This window comes from Perognathus longimembris, chromosome 21, assembly GCF_023159225.1.
Source record: "Perognathus longimembris pacificus isolate PPM17 chromosome 21, ASM2315922v1, whole genome shotgun sequence".
Classification (NCBI taxonomy): Eukaryota; Metazoa; Chordata; class Mammalia; order Rodentia; family Heteromyidae; genus Perognathus; species Perognathus longimembris.
The window spans coordinates 11,030,531-11,051,438 of record NC_063181.1 but is presented as its reverse complement, the minus strand read 5'-3'; the positions used below and the strand labels follow the sequence as shown (position 1 = coordinate 11,051,438).

The window sequence follows — 20,908 nt, the reverse complement described above, 5'->3', positions numbered from 1 at the left end:
GGGTCCCTTCTCCCCCCCCCAAAAGCTAGGAAACTAGATTCTGAACTTCAGGTTCTAGGTTGTTCAGAAAGTTTGGGTGGCACATATTTGATCCCTACTACTATACATCCTTTGTAGCATACTGCTACAATGCTTGCCTTAAACGGTCAGGGTGAGATTGCTGTACATTCTCTAAGTGTTCTGTAATCTTCATTTTAGCTTCCTGTTTCTATTTCCATTAAATGGCCTGTTTGTAGCCACAACAACCATCCCACTTCTAATCTTCATTCTGTATTAAAAGGAGCCTGTATTCCCAGAAGTTCTTCATTTCGGGCCTCTCTATTTCTTTGTTTTCCTTTTTGTTTTAAATTTTTAATTGGCCATTGAAGATAAATCATTTGTTCAGGATAGCTCAAAATTGTCACATATCAAGTTTTTTCATGTTTAATATTTTATGCTTGTCACCTTTTTGATTTCATGAAGCATTGATGGTGTAACATTTACGCACACATTTTCCTTCAGTGCATTATAGAAAGAGTTCCACAAGGGCACCCTTGGATATTTTTTGTGAGTATTCTGTCAACAAACTCATATTCTGTTTCTCATGAAGTACTTCATTTCCCTACCAGATTCTTTAAGAATTTTCTTTCATTTCGAAGGTTAACATTTTAACAGAAAAATATACACTAATATCAAACAGGAAAAATCAGACTTTCTCTGAATCTTGTCTCTCTTGTTTTCAGATTCAATTTTTTCTATTTTGTTTTTTGAGGATAATATTTGTTTGTCCTTACAGATATTGTTTTCTACCATACTTTCTTTGAGCTTACCTCTTTAGGAATATCAAGTGGATTGTCTTTGACTACTTTCTTATCTTTAACTTCTATGTGGCAATGGGATGGCTTTATCTATTTATTTGCTTTTACTACAAATATCAAGCTTTTGTCTTAAATATGGTACTATGGTTTCAGGTTTCAGAAGGCAAACAAACACTAAGCCAGAAATAAATATTGAGTGGGATATTTAGTAAACTATTTGTTGAATGGATGAATTAATGAATCAATCAATCAATGTAAAACTTTTCAATGAACAGCTTTGTGTAATGTATGTCGAAATGAGAATGCAACCGGCACTAATATGTAACTCTCCTGCTTTGATCAAGGAACTGTTGAGAAGCCTGTTTCAGTGATTGTCATTTGGGAGGTTTCTCATTCATCACCAAGAATAACGATCTAAGCTGTGTGTTAACTCAGCTCATTATCTTATCTGAATTTTCTATTTCTGCTTGACATAAGTAATAGAAGAAACAATGACACTTCCCTTCTAGGTTACTGAGGCTGTTTAGTGAATGTAGGGGTAGAATGATAATTCATAAATAGGAACACTGAATTACCAATACACATGTTTATAGTCATTGCTTATATTTACATAGTCAAAAATATATTCTAGATATTATTATTCTGTCTCAGGAAATCCACATGCAAAAGGAGTGATCATTGCATTTGCTTTTTGTTTTTATTTTCTTTGCTTAATAGGACCATGGACATTACCACAGATTTTGAAAGAATGGGTTATGAGAACCCTAGGAAGAAATTGGACTTGGAAACATTAACTGAAATTCTTCAGCATCAGATCCAAGCCATTTCCTTTGATAATCTGAACATCCATTGTGAAGACCCTATGGATATGGCATTGGAGGCCATTTTTGATCAAATTGTAAATAGGAAGCAGGGTGGGTGGTGGCCCCAGGTTAATCGGCTTCTCTACTGGGTTCTGACCACAATGGGTTTTGAGACCACCATATTGGGAAGATATGTTTATATTTCTCCAGCCAAAAAGCATAGCAGTGACATGATTCACCTTCTACTATGGGTGAGCATTAATGGCAGGGGTTACATTGTTGATGTTAGATATGGAAGTTCCTACCAGATGTGGGAGCCCCTGGAATTAATTTCTGGAAAGCATCAGCCTCAGGCGTCTTCCATTTTACAGTTGACAGAAGACAAGGGCATCTGGTACCTGGACCAAGTCAGAAGAGAACAGTATCTTCCGGACCAAGCATTTGTGAATTCTGAAGTCCTTGAGAAGAATAAATACAGAAAAATCTACTCCTTTACTCTTGAGCCAGAAAAATTGAAGATTTTTGAGTCTGTGAATATGTTCCTTCAGACATCTCTAACATCTGAGTTTACAAACACAACATAGTGTTCTGTGCAGACCTCAGAAGGAGCTTACTGCTTAGTGGGATCATTCTGGCCCATCGGAAATTCAGTTATAAAGACAATGAGGATCTGGTAGAGTTTAAGACTCTGAAAGAGGAAGAAATAGAAGGAGTACTGAGAACTGTATTTGGTATGTCCTTGGAAATAAAGTATGTGCCCAAACATGGTGATAAATCTTTTACTATTTAGCCTAAGGAGCAAAAGTGCCCTTTCTTATTGCTGTATGTACTTAACTGTTACTATTAAAAATTCAAGATATATCTAAAACTATAAATGCTAGGTTAATAAGCCTTTGAGCAGTCATCACCCAGCTCATCTGTGATCAACCACTGATTTATCATGTCCTCTATATCTCCATATTCTACAAAGACCCTAGATGTCACACTTCATCCATCACAATGTCAGCATACATGAAGAAGTGCTCTAAGGATGATGTGGTTATCTTGGGAACCGTATTGATTTGTGACATAATACCTCCCAAGATTGGTTTACTGTTGAATTCACAGAAAAATTTGATATTCCTGTCTGAGTGAAGAGAATAATGATTTTAAAATTTTTCCATTAAATCGAATCAGTATGTATCCAGTGTCCAATTTTTATACGCTGAAACTCTGACAATTCAAGATCAGAATGCAGCAAAGAAAAGTGAGACATGACCTGGGTTCCTAATAATCCCAGAGTCCTCAAGACAAGTTGATGTGAATAAACCGAGTACATAGGAGTATGCTTTTGGATGTCAAAGGAGTCAATTGTACAGCCAATCATTTCTCCCAGGGCAGCTTTTGCAGTCATGGGTGTTTTTGTATATATTTTTCCTTTATCTAGGAAGATATTTAGAATTTTCAACTTCCTGAATTGAATGGTTTATGTCTTGATGTAATAATTATTGTAAATGACAAAAGAGCTATTCCTTGCAAGAACTTATGGTCAATGAAGTACAATAAAATATTATTGACTACTATACTGTGAATCAAAGTCTTTGGAGATTTTAGAAATATTATGCGGTTGGTATGTTCTATAAGAGAGTCTTTCTGCCACCTGTTTATTTTCTCTGAGCTATATATTTTTCACTATCTTCAACATGCATTCTTTTAAAAATGATGTTGTTTCTTACCCTTAGTTCACATCCTGAGGGTACTGAGTAAACCAGTGGATTTGATTCACCAAAGCAAAATGAGTTTGTAGTTATATATTCAGTGCCAGACACAGGGTAATGGCCTCAAAAATTGTGTTAGGGTGTTTGTCTAGCTTGCATGAATTCCAAAGACTTTGCTTTCCAGAAGCATACAAACAAATTTTGATCCAAGAACAAATAAATAATACCAGCAATCATTTCAAGGTCAGCATTTAACCAATAGTCTCTTTCCATTTTGCTTTATTTCCTTTGTGATTGAAATCCTATTCACACTCTCATCTGCCTTCCTAATGAAATATTGATGTCAGATGCCCAAAACTTGAATATGATGTGTGCTTCAGGATCTGAATCTTTACTTATATATAACTCAGGTTTTTATTGTGGATTTGAGCACATTGATTTCAATATTATTGTCCACCTTGAACTTGTGATTATCCTAATAAAGGAAAGAGAAAAGCAGAAACTTGAATATTAATTAAGAACTTACATTATGCTACAACATACATATTTTATCAAGCAAGATGCATTAAAAGAAGGTCTGCTGATGATGTTTCTATTGTAGAGACAGCTAGATGCTGAAGGTTTGTGTCTATAATCCTAGCTACTCAAGAGGCGAGACCCAGATGATAAAAGTTCTCAAGACTCTGTCTCCAATTAATCAATATATTAAGCTGGAAGCATAGCTCAAGTAGTAGAGTGCCAGCCATGAGCAAAAACTTGCCCAACAAAAGCACCACTCTCTGAGTTCAAGTCCTGTTACCAGCCAGCACAAGGAAGGAAGGAAGGAAGGAAGGAAGGAAGGAAGGAAGGAAGGAAGGAAGGAAGGAAGAAAGAAAGGAAGGAAGGAAGGGAGGGAGGGAGGGAGGGGGGGAGGGAGGGAGGGAGGGAGGGAGGGAGGGAGGGAGGGAGGGAGGGGGGGGAAGAGAGGAAAGTAAAAAGAAGGGAGGAAGAAAGAAAGAAAAAGTGAAAAGAAGGGAAAGAAAAGAAAAAGAAAAAGGAAAGAAGGGAAAGAAAGAGAAGAGAGAAGAGGGAGTTGAAGGGAAGGGAAGGGAAGAGTGGGGAAAGGAAGGAAATGGCAAGAGAGGGAAAGGAAAAGGATGAAGGAGAAGAACCCCATCCTGAAAGTGACCAGGAGGCAATGCTGTGCGTGAATACTCAGAGAAATTGCAGCTGAACAGATAGAAAATGAGATCACATGTCACATACCTCTTACTATTTTCATCTGTTTTTCTGTGGCAGGAGATTTAACTTATGAGTCTTTTCCAATTACCCAAGCACGAGCCACCAGAGGATCTTCAGGTAGAGAGAGTTAATCTTCAGAGAGGGTTAAACATTTTTTAAATGAGGGAAAGACGTGTTTCAAGATTACTAGAAGGCTTGGTGCCCAAGAGATAGCACGAGGCATCAATATACCATCATGTAAACAGTTTTAAAATACAGTAGAGGGAAATGTCTAAGAATCAGCAAGAGTTATAAACCAACACGTGACAAGGGTTAAACAAAAACAATCAGAAATACAACCACATGACACACATCATGCTCACAAAGCTTCACTTCAGAAATAACTCACAGTGTATATCAGGGTACATTTCAGACAGAATTCAGAGTGCCTGTGAGCAGAGAGGTAAAAGGAAGTGAGGGTGATATGTGAAAACCAGCAAAACGAGACCACAGAGGATTTGATGGGAAGTGTCACATACCGGAAGTGGGAACAAAGTAGCGCCTCCTTGGCTGCCTCCTCTAGGTCTGGCATTTGCTTTTCCTGCCTCCTTCCCACACTCTGATCTTTCTATTCCATACATGGAAAATATGGCCTAGGCTCCCAGACAGCAGAAATTGTCTAAAATACAAAATCCCTTCACAGCCTGAGGCACAAGAATCATCAGATAAAATACATTTCAATACTTTTTAAAAGAAAGAAATGGATTAAGAAATGCACGAGAGTAAGGTGACACCAAAACTACATGTCCTACAGATCCCCGGGGTGGTTCTACCACTGGGGCGGTGGAGCGATTTGGAAAGCCAACGATGCAGACTTTGGGAGGAGAGAACAGCGCTCCACCGCTTCTTGGTTATTGGAGCCTCTGCCAACCTGACCAGTGGAGCTCCCAGACTGGTATTGCTGTGAGTGTCTTTGGAAACTGAGGTTTCTCTGTCTGGGGGGCGGGGGGGTAGGAAATGTGGGACCCGGGAGATTAGATTCTACCCCAGCTCTGAATTTCAAGTTCTAAATTGCTCAGAAAGTTTGGGAGGCACACATTTGGGACCTGCAGCTGAAAATACTTTGTCTGCTGCCAATATGGAATGATTTCTGTGGGGGAGAGGAAAAGAGGTTGTGTTTTGCTTTGCTTTTCCATCTTGTGTTGGAAGGATGTTTAGTAGAGTGTCCAGAATCTGACATTGATAAAAATCAGCAGCAGCAGCTATTTGTCTACAGCATTGCCCCTGAACACAGACTACAGAACTCCACTGGAGAGAAGAGACTGCCGGGTAATGGAGGCCCATGGATGTCTGGGTTGGACTTTGCTGTAGGTTCTGGCTGGATGCCTGGATTTGTTGCTTTGCTCTGGTTTGATAAGCTATTCTTTCATTACTCAAGTCCTTCCTTCCTTCTTCCTCCCACTCAAAAATGTTAACTTCACCATGGCACTTCACAAACTTAGAAAGGGTCAAAGCTCCATTCTGATTAGCTATTTTTCCCTTCCTCATGCCCTTCCCTGATTTTCCCCTCAGACTCAAAACTTCTGACTTCACCTTGATGCTCCCAAAACACAGAAAGGGTCAACAATCTAGTTTCTGCTCAGAGACTTTTGTCCCTCTTCTTCGTCACCATTTCCCGCTGTATCTGCTGTGCCCTTTGAGAGTTTTCCTCCCCCTTCCCTTCCCTTCATCCCACCCAAATCCCCCCTTTTTTTTTGCCTGCCCTGTCTGATATGGTGTTCAACACTGTTGAGTATCAGGTTTGGATATGGCCAGCAAGCCCACACCGCGAGAGGGCCGGCTTGGGGAAATGTTAATAAAGTAGGATGCTGTACACTCCATGTGGCAGAAATGAAGGGATAGGGAAAGAACTCAATAAAAGTGACTCTCTGGGTCCCCTTGTGACTCTTGTCTTCAGAATTTTCAGAAACCCATGCAGTAGGTATGGAACTTTCTACCACAGTCCTTTCTTTTTTTTTTTTAATATAATTTATTGTCAAGCAGTTACAGTTACAGTTACATATGTAAGGTAGTGAGTACATTTCTGTCCAACATTGTTACCCCCTCCCTCCTTTTTCTCCAATTTTCCCTCCCACTCAATCCCCCCTGCAAAGTTGTACATTTTGTCTCCAACATATTGCCTTGGGAGTATCGATGTTGCATCCGTTCCCCCTTTCTCCTTTATCTCACCATTTTGTTGTTCCCTTTCCCTTCCCTAATTCAGATAAATGTATATACAATACACAGGGTACCTACTAAAATCCAATACATTGACAACAGGGGATAAATCGCATGGAAAAAACAACAAAAGAAATAACTTCACATAGCACATTAAAAACAACAGCAACAAAGAAAAAGCTCTTGTTTTCGTATCTTGGAGTACATTTTGCTTAGCCTCATCTTATATGATTATATGCACATAGCTATTGAGCTATTATGATCCTCTGCTAGGACTATCCTAGACATATACTAATTATTACAAATGAGGGAAACCATAAAGTCTATGTTTCTTTGGGTCTGGCTTACTTCACTTAGTATGATTTTTCCTAGTCTTTCCTTACTAATGGGCATGTCATTCATTCTACTATTTTGTTGATCCATTCATCTACTGAGAGGCATCTGGATTGGTTCCATATCCTAGCTATGGTAAATATTACTGCTATGAACATTTGCTGATAACTTTGGTATGGACTTGTTTGTGATCCTTTGGGTAAATGCCCAGAAGTGGGATTGCTGAGTCATAGGGGAACTCCAGTTTTAATCATTTGTGGAACCTCCATACTGCTTTCCAAAGTGGTAGAACAGGTTTATACTCTGACCAACACTGTAGTAGTGTTCCTTTTGGCCACTTCTCTGCCAGCATCTGTTGTTATTAGATTTCCTGATAATGGCCATTCTGACTGGAGTGAGGTGGAATCTTAATGTAATTTTGATTTTCATTTCTTTTATGGCCAGAGATGTTGAGCACTTCTTCATGTTTCCATTGGCCATTCTTATTTCCTCTTCAGAGAAGTCTCGCTTTAAGCCATTAACCTGCTAATAGGGTGGTTGTTTCGTGGAGGATTTATTTTGGGGGAACTTAATCTTTTAGTTCTAAGTATATTTCAGATATGAGGACCATGTCTGTGGTACAGCTACTGACGCTCTCCCAATCTGCAAAACAGCCCTTTCTGATTTGTAAGTGATGGTGGCAGGCCATTGAACCATACGTCTTGTCCTCCCTGCCTGTGCGTATCCATGATGTTCTGCTTTATCACAAACCAATAGAAGTAGAGACAGCCAGCCATCAACTGAAACCACTAAGTCTATGAGCTAAAATAAATCCTCCCTCCTTTAAATTTATTTATTCAGGTATTTTTGCCACAGTGACAAAAAGGTAACTAACAGTTCTATTACATCATTTTCAGTTGTGTTTGCATTAGGCTACACAACCCCAAGACTGACAATCCCAAAAGCAAACAGTACAAACACATCAGAGACCTGAACAATGAGGAACTTCCAACCAATTTCCAACTGACGACTTTCTACTTTCATTAAGCAAATATATTTTCTTTTTCTTGTTTGTAGAAGCATTTTGTAAGAGTTTTCTCACCCCTAGATCACTGAATGGATGACGCTAGTAGCAGGTGATTTCAAAATTTGCTTTCTGCTCAAATAAACTCTTCAGAATTTGAATTTCCCTATGTATACTTTCTAATGCTCCAATGTTGGCACTTCTGGTCTTTTACAATCTTCAGACGTCCTTTTTCACTTCCCGTCTCTATTTCCATGGGAGTTGAACTGGTCTGTTCAGCAGCCATCATGCTCCTCCTTTCTTTAATCTTCATTCTGTAGTAATGGAAGCCAGTGCCCGTGGCAGTTCATCACTGGTTCATTTCTTGGTTTTTCTTTGATTTATTTCTTTACTGGCCTTTAAAGAGCAAATGCTTCATCAGGACAGCTCAGAGTTGTCCCATTACTCAAGTTCCTTTCTGGTTGAGATTGTCTTTGCATGCATGTCACCATTTGGTTCAATGTTAAATGAGGACGGGATAGTTCCTCACTACTTTGCAACTTTGTAGACAAAGTTCCTTTGATTCTCCTCCAGATACATTTCTAGAACAGTTTGTTGCCAAAATGATACATCTTTTCCTTATGAAATACTTTCTTTCTCTGAGAGATCATTGAATACTTTTTCTCTTTTATTTTGTATTTTAATTATTTAACAATATATACTTCAATGCCATGCATGTAAGATCAAACTTTCCAAGAATATTGTTGCTTTTAGTCTCAGGTGTGAGTTCTACTTCATTTAGGGGGAAAATATATATTGTATTTTCTATGATTATTTTGAATTCTCTTCTATAGGAAAAACAAATGGATTGAATACTTTATATGTATACAAACATTTAACTTCACTTTTAGTATGGCTTTGTTTTCTCATTAGGATTTCTGGTAAATATCAAACTTGGTACGTACATGAGCAATGTGAAAGGTTATCAATACAGTACTTTTCACTAATTATACATTAACTTGCTTAATGTCTAAATTATTTTCAAAGTTTGATATTAATTAGCCTAGTCAAGGAATATCATAGTAGAAATGTCATAGCACTTATTCTTGTTTTTGTTTTTTTGATTAGGGAAACATGGACATTGAAGCATATTTTCAAAGAATTGGTTATAATAAGTCCAGGAACAAATTGGACTTGGAAACTTTAACTGAAGTTTTTCAGCACCAGATTCACACCATTCCCTATGAGAACCTCAACATGCACTGTGGAGAATCCATGGAATTGGGCTTAGAGGCCACTTTTGATCACCTTGTGAGGAAGAACCAGGGTGGCTGGTGTCTCCAGATTAATCATCTTTTCTACTGGGCTCTGACCACAATGGGTTTTGAGACTACAATGTTAGGAGGCTATGTCTATAACCCTCCAGCCAAAAGATATAGCAAGGGCATGATCCACCTTATAGTTCAGGTGACCCTCAGTGGCAAGAACATTGTGGATGCTGCATTTGGACACTCCTTCCAGATGTGGGAACCTCATGGAACTGATTTCAGGAAAGGACTGGCTTCAAGTGCCTTCCATCTTCCAACTGACTGAAGAGAATGGAAGGTGGTACGGGGACCAAATCAGAAGAGAGCAGTACATCACAAATGAAGAATTTGCTAATTCTGACATCTTTGAGACTAATAAAATCGAAAACTCTACTCCTTTACTCTTGTGCCTCGAACCATTGAGAACAAGTCAGTTTGTTCCTTGCAGACTACAGAAGGAGTACACTGTTAGTTGGACACCAAGAAATTCAGTTATAAGGACAATGTAGATCTGGCAGAGTGTAAGACACTGGAAAAGGAAGAAATAGAAGAAGTATTGAATATAGTATTTGGTATTTCTTTAGAGAAAAAGCTTGTGCCCAGAAATTATGATATATATGTTGACTATTTAGAATAAGTAATAGCAATAGTCTTCCATGTCATTATGTGCACTGAAACTTGTCATTATACAAGTTTGAACATGTTCAGTTAAAAGTAAGGGAATAAGTCCTATGTACTCATCACCAAACTCATCAATAGTCAAATGAACATTTGATTGTATCTTCTTTTCCTTAGTAGTATGCTATTTACCTGTCAAAATTGCAGAATATATATAAATGACTTTTTATAGAATCATAACCACAAATCTTTTCATAACTGATCATGTGAAAGTATGTTAATGATGACATGGTTACCTTCAGAAATATACTTAATAAAAGAAACTTTCCAAAGTTAACTTATTGTTGAATTCATATAGTATGTGTTGCGGTAGTTGAGGAAAGAGAATGATGAAAAATTGTTTACATTAAATCTGATGAGTTAGGATTCGACTGTTACAAAGAACAATGAGACATGATATTGGTTTTAAATAATCTAATACTCCTCAGAAAAATACATAAGCCAACACAACAGGATATATGGTCTGTAGCCAAGACAGTGCTGTAGCTGATAATCTCTTCCAGGACCATTTTTGCAGTCCCTATTTTTATACCATTTTTTCTTGGTATGGGAATGCTGCTATTTATAATATTCAGGTTACATATTTAAGTAGCTTATATCTAAAATAATTGTTTTAAATGACATGTTTTCTATATAATCTAGAAAACCCTTATTTAATGTAAACTGAGAGAGAACAAAGGAAGGGATGACATTGTTCAAAACGAAATGTACTATTTACTTGACTGATTCAACTGTAACCTCTCTTTAATCACCTTTATAATAATTTTTAATTTAAATTTTTAGCAAGAAGTATATTAGAAAATTGGGCAAAGATTAATATGTCTCAAAGTGTTTTGCTTGGAAATATTAAGATATTATGGGGTCAGGTCTTCTGTAAGAATGTCTTGTTCTATTCCCCTTTCTTAATTATATTCACTTACTTCCATCCATACTTCGCTATAGAAGAAAATTACCTGATGTATTGTTGCATGTAATTGGGTTCCAGATTTTCTTTTTTTTTTTTTTTTTTTTTTTTTTTTTTTTTTTTTGGCCAGTCCTGGGCCTTGGACTCAGGGCCTGAGCACTGTCCCTGGCTTCTTCCCGCTCAAGGCTAGCACTCTGCCACTTGAGCCACAGCGCCGCTTCTGGCCGTTTTCTGTATATGTGGTGCTGGGGAATCGAACCTAGGGCCTCGTGTATCCGAGGCAGGCACTCTTGCCACTAGGCTATATCCCCAGCCCCGGGTTCCAGATTTTCTAAAGAGTAGGGGAATTTCTTGTTAACTCTGTTCCTATCATTTTTCACAGGTAAAACAAGGATCATAATCTAGGTTTGGTTCATAGTTGCAAACCTACAATCAATGCTGAAAATATGTTACATGGAAAAATAACTCAAGTCGTGAAGTCACAATATTTTGAGTAGTAGCTGACCATTTAATGAAAGCTCCCCTTCCCTCTTGCTTTATTGCCCTCTACAAGTGTTTCTTCTACCTTGAATTTTCCCCTCTGGCTTTAATTCCTGGCACCACTATCATTTTCTTGCTTCTTTCTTGATGAAATATGAACATCAGAAGCTAAGACCAATGAACACAGCTTATACTTTGCACATGATCCTATCTGGGTTTTATGAAAGGATCCCAGACAACTAGCAGTGGGAACGTGGACTTTTTCAAAGAAACCTCGATGAACTTCTTCTATCTTCAGTTCATTTAGAAATGTGACTCCAAGCTGGGTACTAGTGACTCAGGCCTGTAAGCCTAGCAACTCCAGAGACAAACCTCAAAGGTCATGGTTTGAGGCCAACCTAAAGAGAAAAAAAATCCATGAAATACCCTGTCCATTTAAAATCCCAAAGCCACCAGGCTCAAGTGATAGCACACCAGCCGCCAGCAAGCAGGCTGAGGGAGAACATAAAGCCATTGAGTTAAAGACCCAATACCAGAAAAAGAAAAAAAATGAAAATCTATACACTCTTACACAACCCCTGATAGTATCCAAGAGCTTTCTCCATCCAGAACCTTGTTTTAATTATTGTTGATTGTTTTCTGGATGTTTTCAGAATGGCTGTGATAGTTATACTTTGGTCCTTAGTACTAAACTTTATTTGGCTGCTAAATATGGTGGTTGTTCTCTGTGGTTGGGCACTCAAACATGTACAGAATTAAAAAATAAATAAACAAATATAGTAATGAACTGCAGTGAAGAGGTAGAAGAGATGAATCCATGGTTATAGTAGGTTATTCAATATTTGTTTTTAATCTTTTTCTTTAGCACATTTTTAAATCCTTAGGGTTGTCATAAATTCCCTGGGATTTTGTGATATCTGACATGTAAGACGCTCATCATAACCACGAAACTGTAGAAAAATGGTTTTGAATGATTGCTTTCTGCACAACATTTGGTGGCCATGATAAAAGTTTGTAGGCTTTTATTGAACAAAGTGTCTGGGGACATTCAGGGGTCTGAATTATGTTCCCTCTTAGTAGAGTCATTCTTCAAGGATGCTTGATAAACACAAACAGGTCTACTAATCACTGGAGAACTACGAAGAGATGTCTGTGCAAATTGAAACCACCAAGGAAGTTTCTTCTCCTGGGGAAAGATTCAACCAGGTTTATGGCTAGCTAGGACCTGGCCTCATTCATCATTTATCACATAGGCATAGAACAAAAATGTGCTCAGTAAATGATTATCGGAAGCTTCCTGTTTAGTGTTTTGTGCTTGTGTTTCGTGTGCTTATGTAGTGATGACATGAGGTCAAGAGGCATGATTTTTCATCGGAAGGAGATATGCACATCAGGATGCAATGGGAGTGTACATTTGCCTCTACAGCCCCTCATGGAGAGTCACACAAGAGATCATGCTGCCTGTCTGAATCCCCCAGCCACAATATGGGAATGGCTTTCCCAAAGGTATTGTTGGAAAGCTTGAAACCCAGGAATCCTTGGCTTTCTTAGCCTCTGGAAATAAAAGGATCTTATGTACACAAAAAGGCTCTTGTTTGATTTTGTTCTTCCTTCGCAGTAGTAGTACTAGTACTATTCTTATTTCACTTTCTACCATGACCAAGAGAGAAACAGCAATTGAAATCAAGTATCCATCATGGAGGAATTGGAAAGGGCCTCATTTCAGCAGTAAAGTCACTTGGTCAGTGGCCAATGCTAAGAACGGATGGAAAGGAAGGCTGTGGACATGATTTTTGTCCATGATGCTAAGGATGGAAAGGAAGCACTCTGGAGGCCTAAGCAACAAAACAGAGCTAAGTCTGTCCCCACATAATTACCAGACATCAGGCATCAGCACTTCCTCCCAATCAGTGCCTAAGGCAAGAATGTCCCAAGAGAGGCGGGTATCACCTCCCTCACGCATTTGTGACATTTGTTCCATTGCCATCTGAATTCTCCAACTCATCTCAAGGGGCTTCCCGTTTGCTTGCTCTGTTTGTGCCAATGTACTATGGGTTCCTTTAGGGGGAAAAAATGGAGTATCTCAATAAATGCAGCCTAGTGAATTAATCACTTTGTAGATATATGCAAAAAAAAAAACAAACTCTTAATTCTGAACATGGAAATTCTTCCAAAATACTTATTACACGAGCCAATATTTAAGAATCAGCAAGAGTTACAGACCAAAATATGACAAATATACAACCAAAGCAATCAGAAATACAACCATAGGACACACACGTCATGCTCATAGTGCTACACTTCAGACACAATCCACAGTGTACATCAGGGTACATTTCAGACAGAATTCATAGTGCCTCTAAGCAGAGAGGTAAAAGGAAGTGAGCAAAACGAGACCACAGAGGATTTGATGGAAAGTGCCACAGGCCAGAAATGGGGGCGGGGGAGGGGGGGAGTAGAGCCTCCTTGGCTGCCTCCTCTAGCTAGGTCTGGCATTTGCTTTTCCTGCCTCCTTCCCACACTCTGATCTTTCGATTCCACACACGGAAAATATGGCCTAGGCTCCCAGACAGCAAGAATTGTGTAAAATACAAAAATCCCTTCACAGCCTGAGGCACAAGAGTCATCAAGTAAAATACATTTCAATACTTTTTTAAAAGAAAGAACTGAATTAAGAAATGCACAAGAGCAAAGTGATGACTAAACTACATTTCCCAGAAATCCCCGGGGTGGTAATACCACTGGGGAGGTGGAGCGATGTGGAAAGCCAATGACAGTACTTCTGCAGACTTAAGGAGGGAGAGTACACCAGTCCACCAGCTTCCTGCTTGGAGCTGCCTCTGCCAACTTGACCAGTGGAGCTCCCAGACTCATAGTGCTGTGAGTGTCTTTGGAAATCGGGGTTTCATTCTATCATAGAGGGGAGCGCAGGAGACTAGATTCTACCCCAGCTCTGAATTTCAAGTTCTAAGTTGTTCAGAAAGTTTGGGAGGTACAAATCTAGGACCTACAGCTGAAACTACTTGTAGCATACCTGTGAGTCTAACAACTGCTTGGCTTAAACTGTGTGGCTGACTGCCAACTCCTAGCACATTCGATCCATTCTCTCCATGAGAGCCTGTCTGAAACTTCGTTTCCTATCAGTAAAATAGGATCTAATAACAATATATTTAAATGGGTTGTATTGAAGATTGAGTGAGTATATTAATAACTGTGTCTAAGGAGAAAAAAATGATTTTCCCATGTTTAACACTGCCAATATAGAAGGATTTAGAGGCGCGGGGCGGGGGCGCGGGAAGGAGAGTTTGGTTTTGGTTTTCCTTGCTTTGCTTTCCTGTGTTGGAAGTATGTTTAGTGGGGAGTCTCCAAGAGCTGTCAATGACAAGATAATCATCATCATCATCATCATCATCATCATCATCATCATCATCATCATCAACTATTTGTCACCGAGATTATGGCATTGCTCCTAAACTCAGACTACAGAACTCCTCCGGAGAGAGGAGACTGCCTAGGAACTGAGGCCCTTGGATATCTGGGTTGGAGTTTGCTGTGGTTTCTGGCTGGATGCCTGGAACTCTGGCTGTTTTGCTGTCTTCTGATAAATGGTTCTTTTCTTCCCCAAAGAAATCCAAGTATAAATATGGTAGCTCTTATTCTTTTGTTTTGTTTTGTTTTGTTTTTCGATTAGGGAAACATGGACATTGAGGCATATTTTCGAAGAATTGGTTATAAGTCCAGGAACAAATTGGACTTGGAAACTTTAACTGAAGTTCTTCAGCACCAGATTCGCACCATTCCCTATGAGAACCTTAACATGCATTGTGGAGAATTCATGGAATTGGGCTTGGAGGCCACTTTTGATCAACTTGTAAGGAAGCACCGGGGTGGCTGGTGTCTCCAGCTGAATCATCTTTTATACTGGGCTCTGACCACAATGGGTTTTGAGACTACAATGTTAGGAGGCTATGTCTATAACCCTCCAGCCAAAAGATACAGCAAGGGCATGATCCACCTTATAGTTCAGGTGACCCTCAGTGGCAAGAACTACATTGTGGATGCCGCATTTGGACGCTCCTTCCAGACGTGGGAGCCTCTGGAACTGATTTCAGGAAAGAACCAGCTTCAAGTGCCTTCCATCTTCCGACTGACTGAGGAGAATGGAATGTGGTACGTGGACCAAATCAGAAGAGAGCAGTACATCCCAAATGAAGAATTTGTTAATTCTGACATCCTTGAGACTAATAAATACCTAAAACTCTTCTCCTTTACTCTTGTGCCTCGAACCATTGCAGATTTTGAACCTGGGAACATATTCCTTCAGACATCTCCAACATCTGTATTTGTGAACAAGTCAGTTTGCTCCTTGCAGACTCTAGAAGGAGTGCACTGTTTAGTGGGCACCACCCTCACCTATAGAAAATTCAGTTATAAGGACAATGTAGATCTAGTGGAGTTTAAGGCACTGAAAGAGGAAGAAGTAGAAGAAGTGTTGAAAACAATATTTGGTATTTCTTTAGAGAAAAAGCTTGTGCCCAAAAATGATGATATATATTTTACTATTTAGAATAAGTAGTAGCAATAGTCTTCTATGTCATTATGTGCACTGAAACTTGTCATTATACAAGTTCAACATGTTCAGTTAAAAGTAATGGAATACGTCCTATGTAATCATCACCAAACTCATCAATGATCAAACAAACATTTGATTTTACCTTCTTTCCCTCAGTAGTCTACTATTTACCTGTAAAAATGTTGGAATATACCTAAATGACTTTTTAAAGAATCACAACCACAAATCTTTTCATAACTGATCCTGTGAAAGTATTTTAAGGATGACCTTAAGAGCCATACTTCACAAAAACCTTCCCAACCTTAATTTATTATTGAATTTATATAGCGTGTTTAGCAAAAAGTTGTTTCCATTAAATTCAGTGAATTTGATGAGTTAGGATTAGACTGTTACAAAGAACAATGAGACATGATATTGGTTTTACGTAACCTAATACTCCTCAAAAAGATAAATAAACCATAAGTGTTGCTGTGGCTCAAAGTGGTACAGCGCTAGCTAACCTTGATCACAAAGAGGCTCAGGGACAGTGCCCAGGGCCCGAGTTCAAGCTCCATGACTGACAGAAGAAAAAAACAAAACAAAAAATAAATAAATAAACCACTTCCAGGAATGTATGATTAGTAGCCAAGACAGTGAGATACTTGATAATTTCTCCCAGAGCTGTTTTGCCAACTGGTATTTTTATATACCATTTTTTCTTAACATGAGGATACTGATATTTAGCATGCTCAGCTTATGATTTAAATGGTTTATATCTAAAATAATTATTTTAAATTGTATATTTTCTATATTATGTAAAAAAACTTACTTAATGAAAAGTAGGAGAGAGCAAGGTATTGGGTTATATCGTCCAAAAAACAATGTATTCTTTACCTGACATATGTGGCAGTAACCCCTCTGCACACCACCTTTATAATAACAATAAAAATGTAACTTATTTAATGAAAAGCATATTAAAACATTTTGGCCGAAAATAAAGTGTGTGAACATTCTCTGCTTAGAAATATTAAGATATTATAGGGTCAGGGTCTTCAGCAATTATCTTACTCTATTCCAGTTTCTTAATTATATTCACTTGCTTCCCTCCATAATTTGCCATAGGAGAAAAATACCTGATATATTTTTGGTTCCAAATTCTGAAATAGTACATGAGTTTCTTGCTAATTCTGTTCCTATCATTTCTCACAAGTAGAACAAAGATCATAATCTAGGTTTGGCTCATAGTTGCAAACCTAGAATCAATGCTGAAATATGTTACATGGAAAAATAAGTCAAGTCACTATATCTATGTATCTGTCTATCTATATACAAACTCTTAATTCTGAGCATGTAAATTCTTCTAAACTACTCTTTACATGAGCTAATTGTCAGTCTCTGAACGTGAATTTAAGTTTCTACTGAGAATGCATGTTATCCACCAGTGGGGACAAGTAAAAGGATATTGTATGGCCTAAAAGTATACTCCAAAAAATTCTCTGTCTCCCACCTATGTTACCGTATTCAAATACTCCAATTTTGTGTACAGATGAAGTGAACCCTCAGCAAAAACCCCTTGTATAAAATTCAGTTCCTAAAATTTGTCAGCCAGGGAGGATTTTAGAGATGAATAGATGTGGCCTTTGTTATTTGGCCTTTGTTTCTGACTGTAGTTTTGACCTCCATCAATTTGTCAGTTTCCTACCTGACATTCTCCACTTGAGGTAAAGCAATTCATTCATGTGTGGGGTGTGTCACTACTGGCCACATCAAAACACAAGAAGATTTCAAGCTACTTAGAGCAAAGTGGTAGTCACACCAGAAGATTCTAGAAGCAGCAGGCATTCCATCTTTGACTCTCTTTCTCCCTAACCATGCATTCTTTAGAGATACAAGTTTGCTGACTCCTTCTTTAGAAAGAATAATTTTGACAGTGTCTCTCTCTTTCCTTCCTGAAGGCTCTGCTAGAGTCACATCATTCTCACAGCAAGCCTGTCATCTCATACTTTCTCTGCTTTATGCATGCTTACTCCTCTTTTCTGACTTGGGGTGTGACATAGGTCTTTAATCATGAACTCATTTTAGTTTCTAACACCATCAGTAATTCTCATGCAAACTCTGAAAAAAATATTCCTTTACCTACACTTCCAAGAAGAAAATATTGACACAGAGCCCAACATGCCCAAATTAAAATAGATATTAAATATAATTGTCAGTTACCATCCATTACTGTTATGGGCTGAACTATGTCCTCCCAAATTCCTATCCTGAAGCTCAACCCCACTACTTGAGACTGCATGTGTATTAGGAAATAGCACCTGTAAAGTGAGCCCTTAGCTTGAATTCTATTGTTCTTGTGAGGGAAAACTAAAAAGCAAATAGACACCAGGAGTGTGCAAACAGTGGAATGCCATGTTACAGTACAGTAGGAAGGCTGCCATCTGCCAGCCAAGGGAAAGGCCTCAGAGAGACACACACACCCCCTCTGGGCACTTTGACCTTAGACACCCAGCCTTCAAAACTGTGAGAAAATACACTTCTGTTGTTTAAGCCACCAAGTCTGTTGTTGGTTGTTATGGCAGCCTTAGGAAACCAAATTATAAACTTGGGGACTTGATTCAGCTGCTAATATTATAGAACTATGAGTTGTGCTTAAATAAGCAGTTGACAAAAGCTAGCACACGTGGCCAAACCCAGGCAGTGCCTCTTGGGCAAATAAAGTTTGGTTGGAACACTGCCATGTCTGTTTGATTATATATTGTCTGTCTGCTATCACTCTAAAGAGTGGAGTTTAGCAGTTGCAACAGAAACTGTGTTTCCCAGAAAGCTTCCAAACATTTTCTGTATTGCTGTACGCTCTGTACTCTAGTGAATAATTTACTATGCTTACATATACCACGTTATAGAAGTAATTGGTGACCTTTGTTTTGTACAATTTGGGATGAATTGTTCCAAAGTCTGAAGTCTGGAAATCCAAGATTGGTGTGGCCAGTTGCCCAATATGCTAAACACATGGGCTCCTTCCATCTCTGTGCTCCGTCCTCTGAGCAGTCAGTATCTTGTCCCTTCAAGATACATGTCTATTAGGCCTCCATCCATCACATTCTCAGTTTGGTAAGAAGAAGGGAAAGAACAAAGGACAGAAAGAGAGGCTCTTCCTACATAACCAGATTAAAGAGAATTCACAGGTGACCTATCTTTTAAAAAATATTATGTTTAAGTAGTTTTATAAAGGGGTTTCAATTCAACAAATCCATTTATAAGTACAATACATCTTGATCAGTGTCACTGCTTCCATTATTCTTAACCATCTGACCTACAATTTCAGGGAATATACAAGCCAAATTATGGAGGTAAAGACTCAGTGGGATGTGGGTATATTATCTTTAACCTTTTTTCTTCCTCCAGAGACACAAGAAAGAAGTATGCAAAGAATTTGGCATTTTCAGTGTATAATCACCACCTTTCCATGAGGCCCCATGAGATAGGGGAAGTAAGATGTGGTATATAGGTGAGGAATCCTAAATCAGGAAAGACATTTCTTTCCTTTTTTTCTTTTTGCCAGTTGTGGGGCTTGAACTCAGGACCTGAGCACTGTCCCTGACTTCTTTTGGCGCAAGGCTGGCACTCTACCACTTGAACCACAGCACCACTTCTGGCTTTTTCTGTATATGTGGTGCTGAGGAATCGAACCCAGGGCTTCATACATGCTAGGCAAACACTTTACCACTAGGCCACATTCCCAGCCCCAAAAGATTCTGATTCATGTTGGGCAAAGAAGGAACAAATTCAGTAGAATAAATGCGTAGGTAATCTAAGCATGTGAGTAACAATCCAGTTCCAAAATCATGGAGAAAAAATTGCAGGCTATCAGCAGGTTATTTTAGCACAAGTTTCCCCACACACCTAGCGAAACAAAAATAGCTCAAAAGATAAAACCCACTAAAAAATGTACCAGCATGAGAGACTGTCACTGAAACGCATCCATGTCATTACCAACCCCTCTTCTTACTTCTTAGTCATATCTCACCTTGACCTCACTATGAGGGGCCTTCAGACATTATACCTCCCACCAAGTTCCTTGTCTGTGCAGACTAAAGGAGAAATGGGTATAAGCATATGGTGACAGGTGGACAGAAATTAGCTTAGGAGAGGGAACCAGGGGTCACAAATAGGGTTTAAAATCAACAGTTGTAGAACAATTTATTCCCTGAGTCCAGCCTACTGATGACAATAACAGATTTGAGTCTGTAGACAGGGCATTATTAGTCCTTCTTTAATCTTCCCCAAACCAGTTCTCTTCCTAATGAGCCTTTATCTAGTAGCATCATATTCTCATAGTAACACACAGTGATAAGTGCCATAGGAATCTTCAGAGTCTACCTTTTATCCCTTATTCTTAGTCAAACAGAAGTCCATTTCCTGACAACAGATCAGATTAATTTAGATTAGATTCCCACTGGTACCATCAGTTTAAGAACTAGTACTACTTTCAACTCCACTGGTGTGTAAGGAGAGAAAGGAGGGGGAGACTTTACTATCTACTATTTCATCTTCATAGGATAAGTTTTTTTCCACAGGAAGGGGAGTTTGAAGGCCTGATATCTTGCTCAAACAGACATAACTACTAGTAGCTCTTATTTGGGAACCTTCATGTAAATAATGAGACCATCTTTGCTTGCTATGCACTCTATCCCCAATCATAGAATGAATGTCTGGACAAATTCTTTTTCCCTTGAAGTCCAATCTCAAATCTTGTTAAGCTCAATGAGTCAGTAGTATTGCCATTTTTTAGTCTAATGGCCCACGCCTTAGGCATATAATAAATCTTATAGGCCATTTTTCCTAATACCTGCTCACTGTAAGTTTAGGCTAAAACTATGAATCTACAGATGGAAAAGAGTAATTTTCAATCTTCCATGCTTTACCATTAGAGGAAATAACTGTTGTAGACACTAAGT

General features: G+C 38.7%; 1 protein-coding gene and 2 pseudogenes across 1 annotated transcript; all 3 read left to right on the top strand.

Annotated features, from left to right (window-relative positions):
- The first annotated feature begins 1,518 nt into the window (after positions 1–1,518).
- Positions 1,519–2,390, top strand: LOC125339438 (annotated as a pseudogene).
- A 3,016-nt stretch (positions 2,391–5,406) lies between these two features.
- LOC125339575 lies at positions 5,407–10,560 on the top strand (annotated as a pseudogene).
- Positions 10,561–14,210: 3,650 nt separating this feature from the next.
- LOC125339574 (arylamine N-acetyltransferase 2-like) lies at positions 14,211–16,404 on the top strand. The gene is made up of 2 exons (XM_048330771.1): positions 14,211–14,278; positions 15,090–16,404. The coding sequence occupies exon 2, from the start codon at positions 15,096–15,098 to the stop codon at positions 15,963–15,965; it is 870 nt and encodes a 289-aa protein (XP_048186728.1). The 5' UTR covers positions 14,211–14,278; positions 15,090–15,095; the 3' UTR covers positions 15,966–16,404.
- The last annotated feature ends 4,504 nt before the right edge of the window (positions 16,405–20,908 follow it).

What these genes read in the sequence shown, in the direction of transcription:
- LOC125339574 (XM_048330771.1), top strand. Translation starts at nt 15,096, where the DNA reads ATGGACATTGAGGCATATTTTCGAAGAATTGGTTATAAGTCCAGGAAC.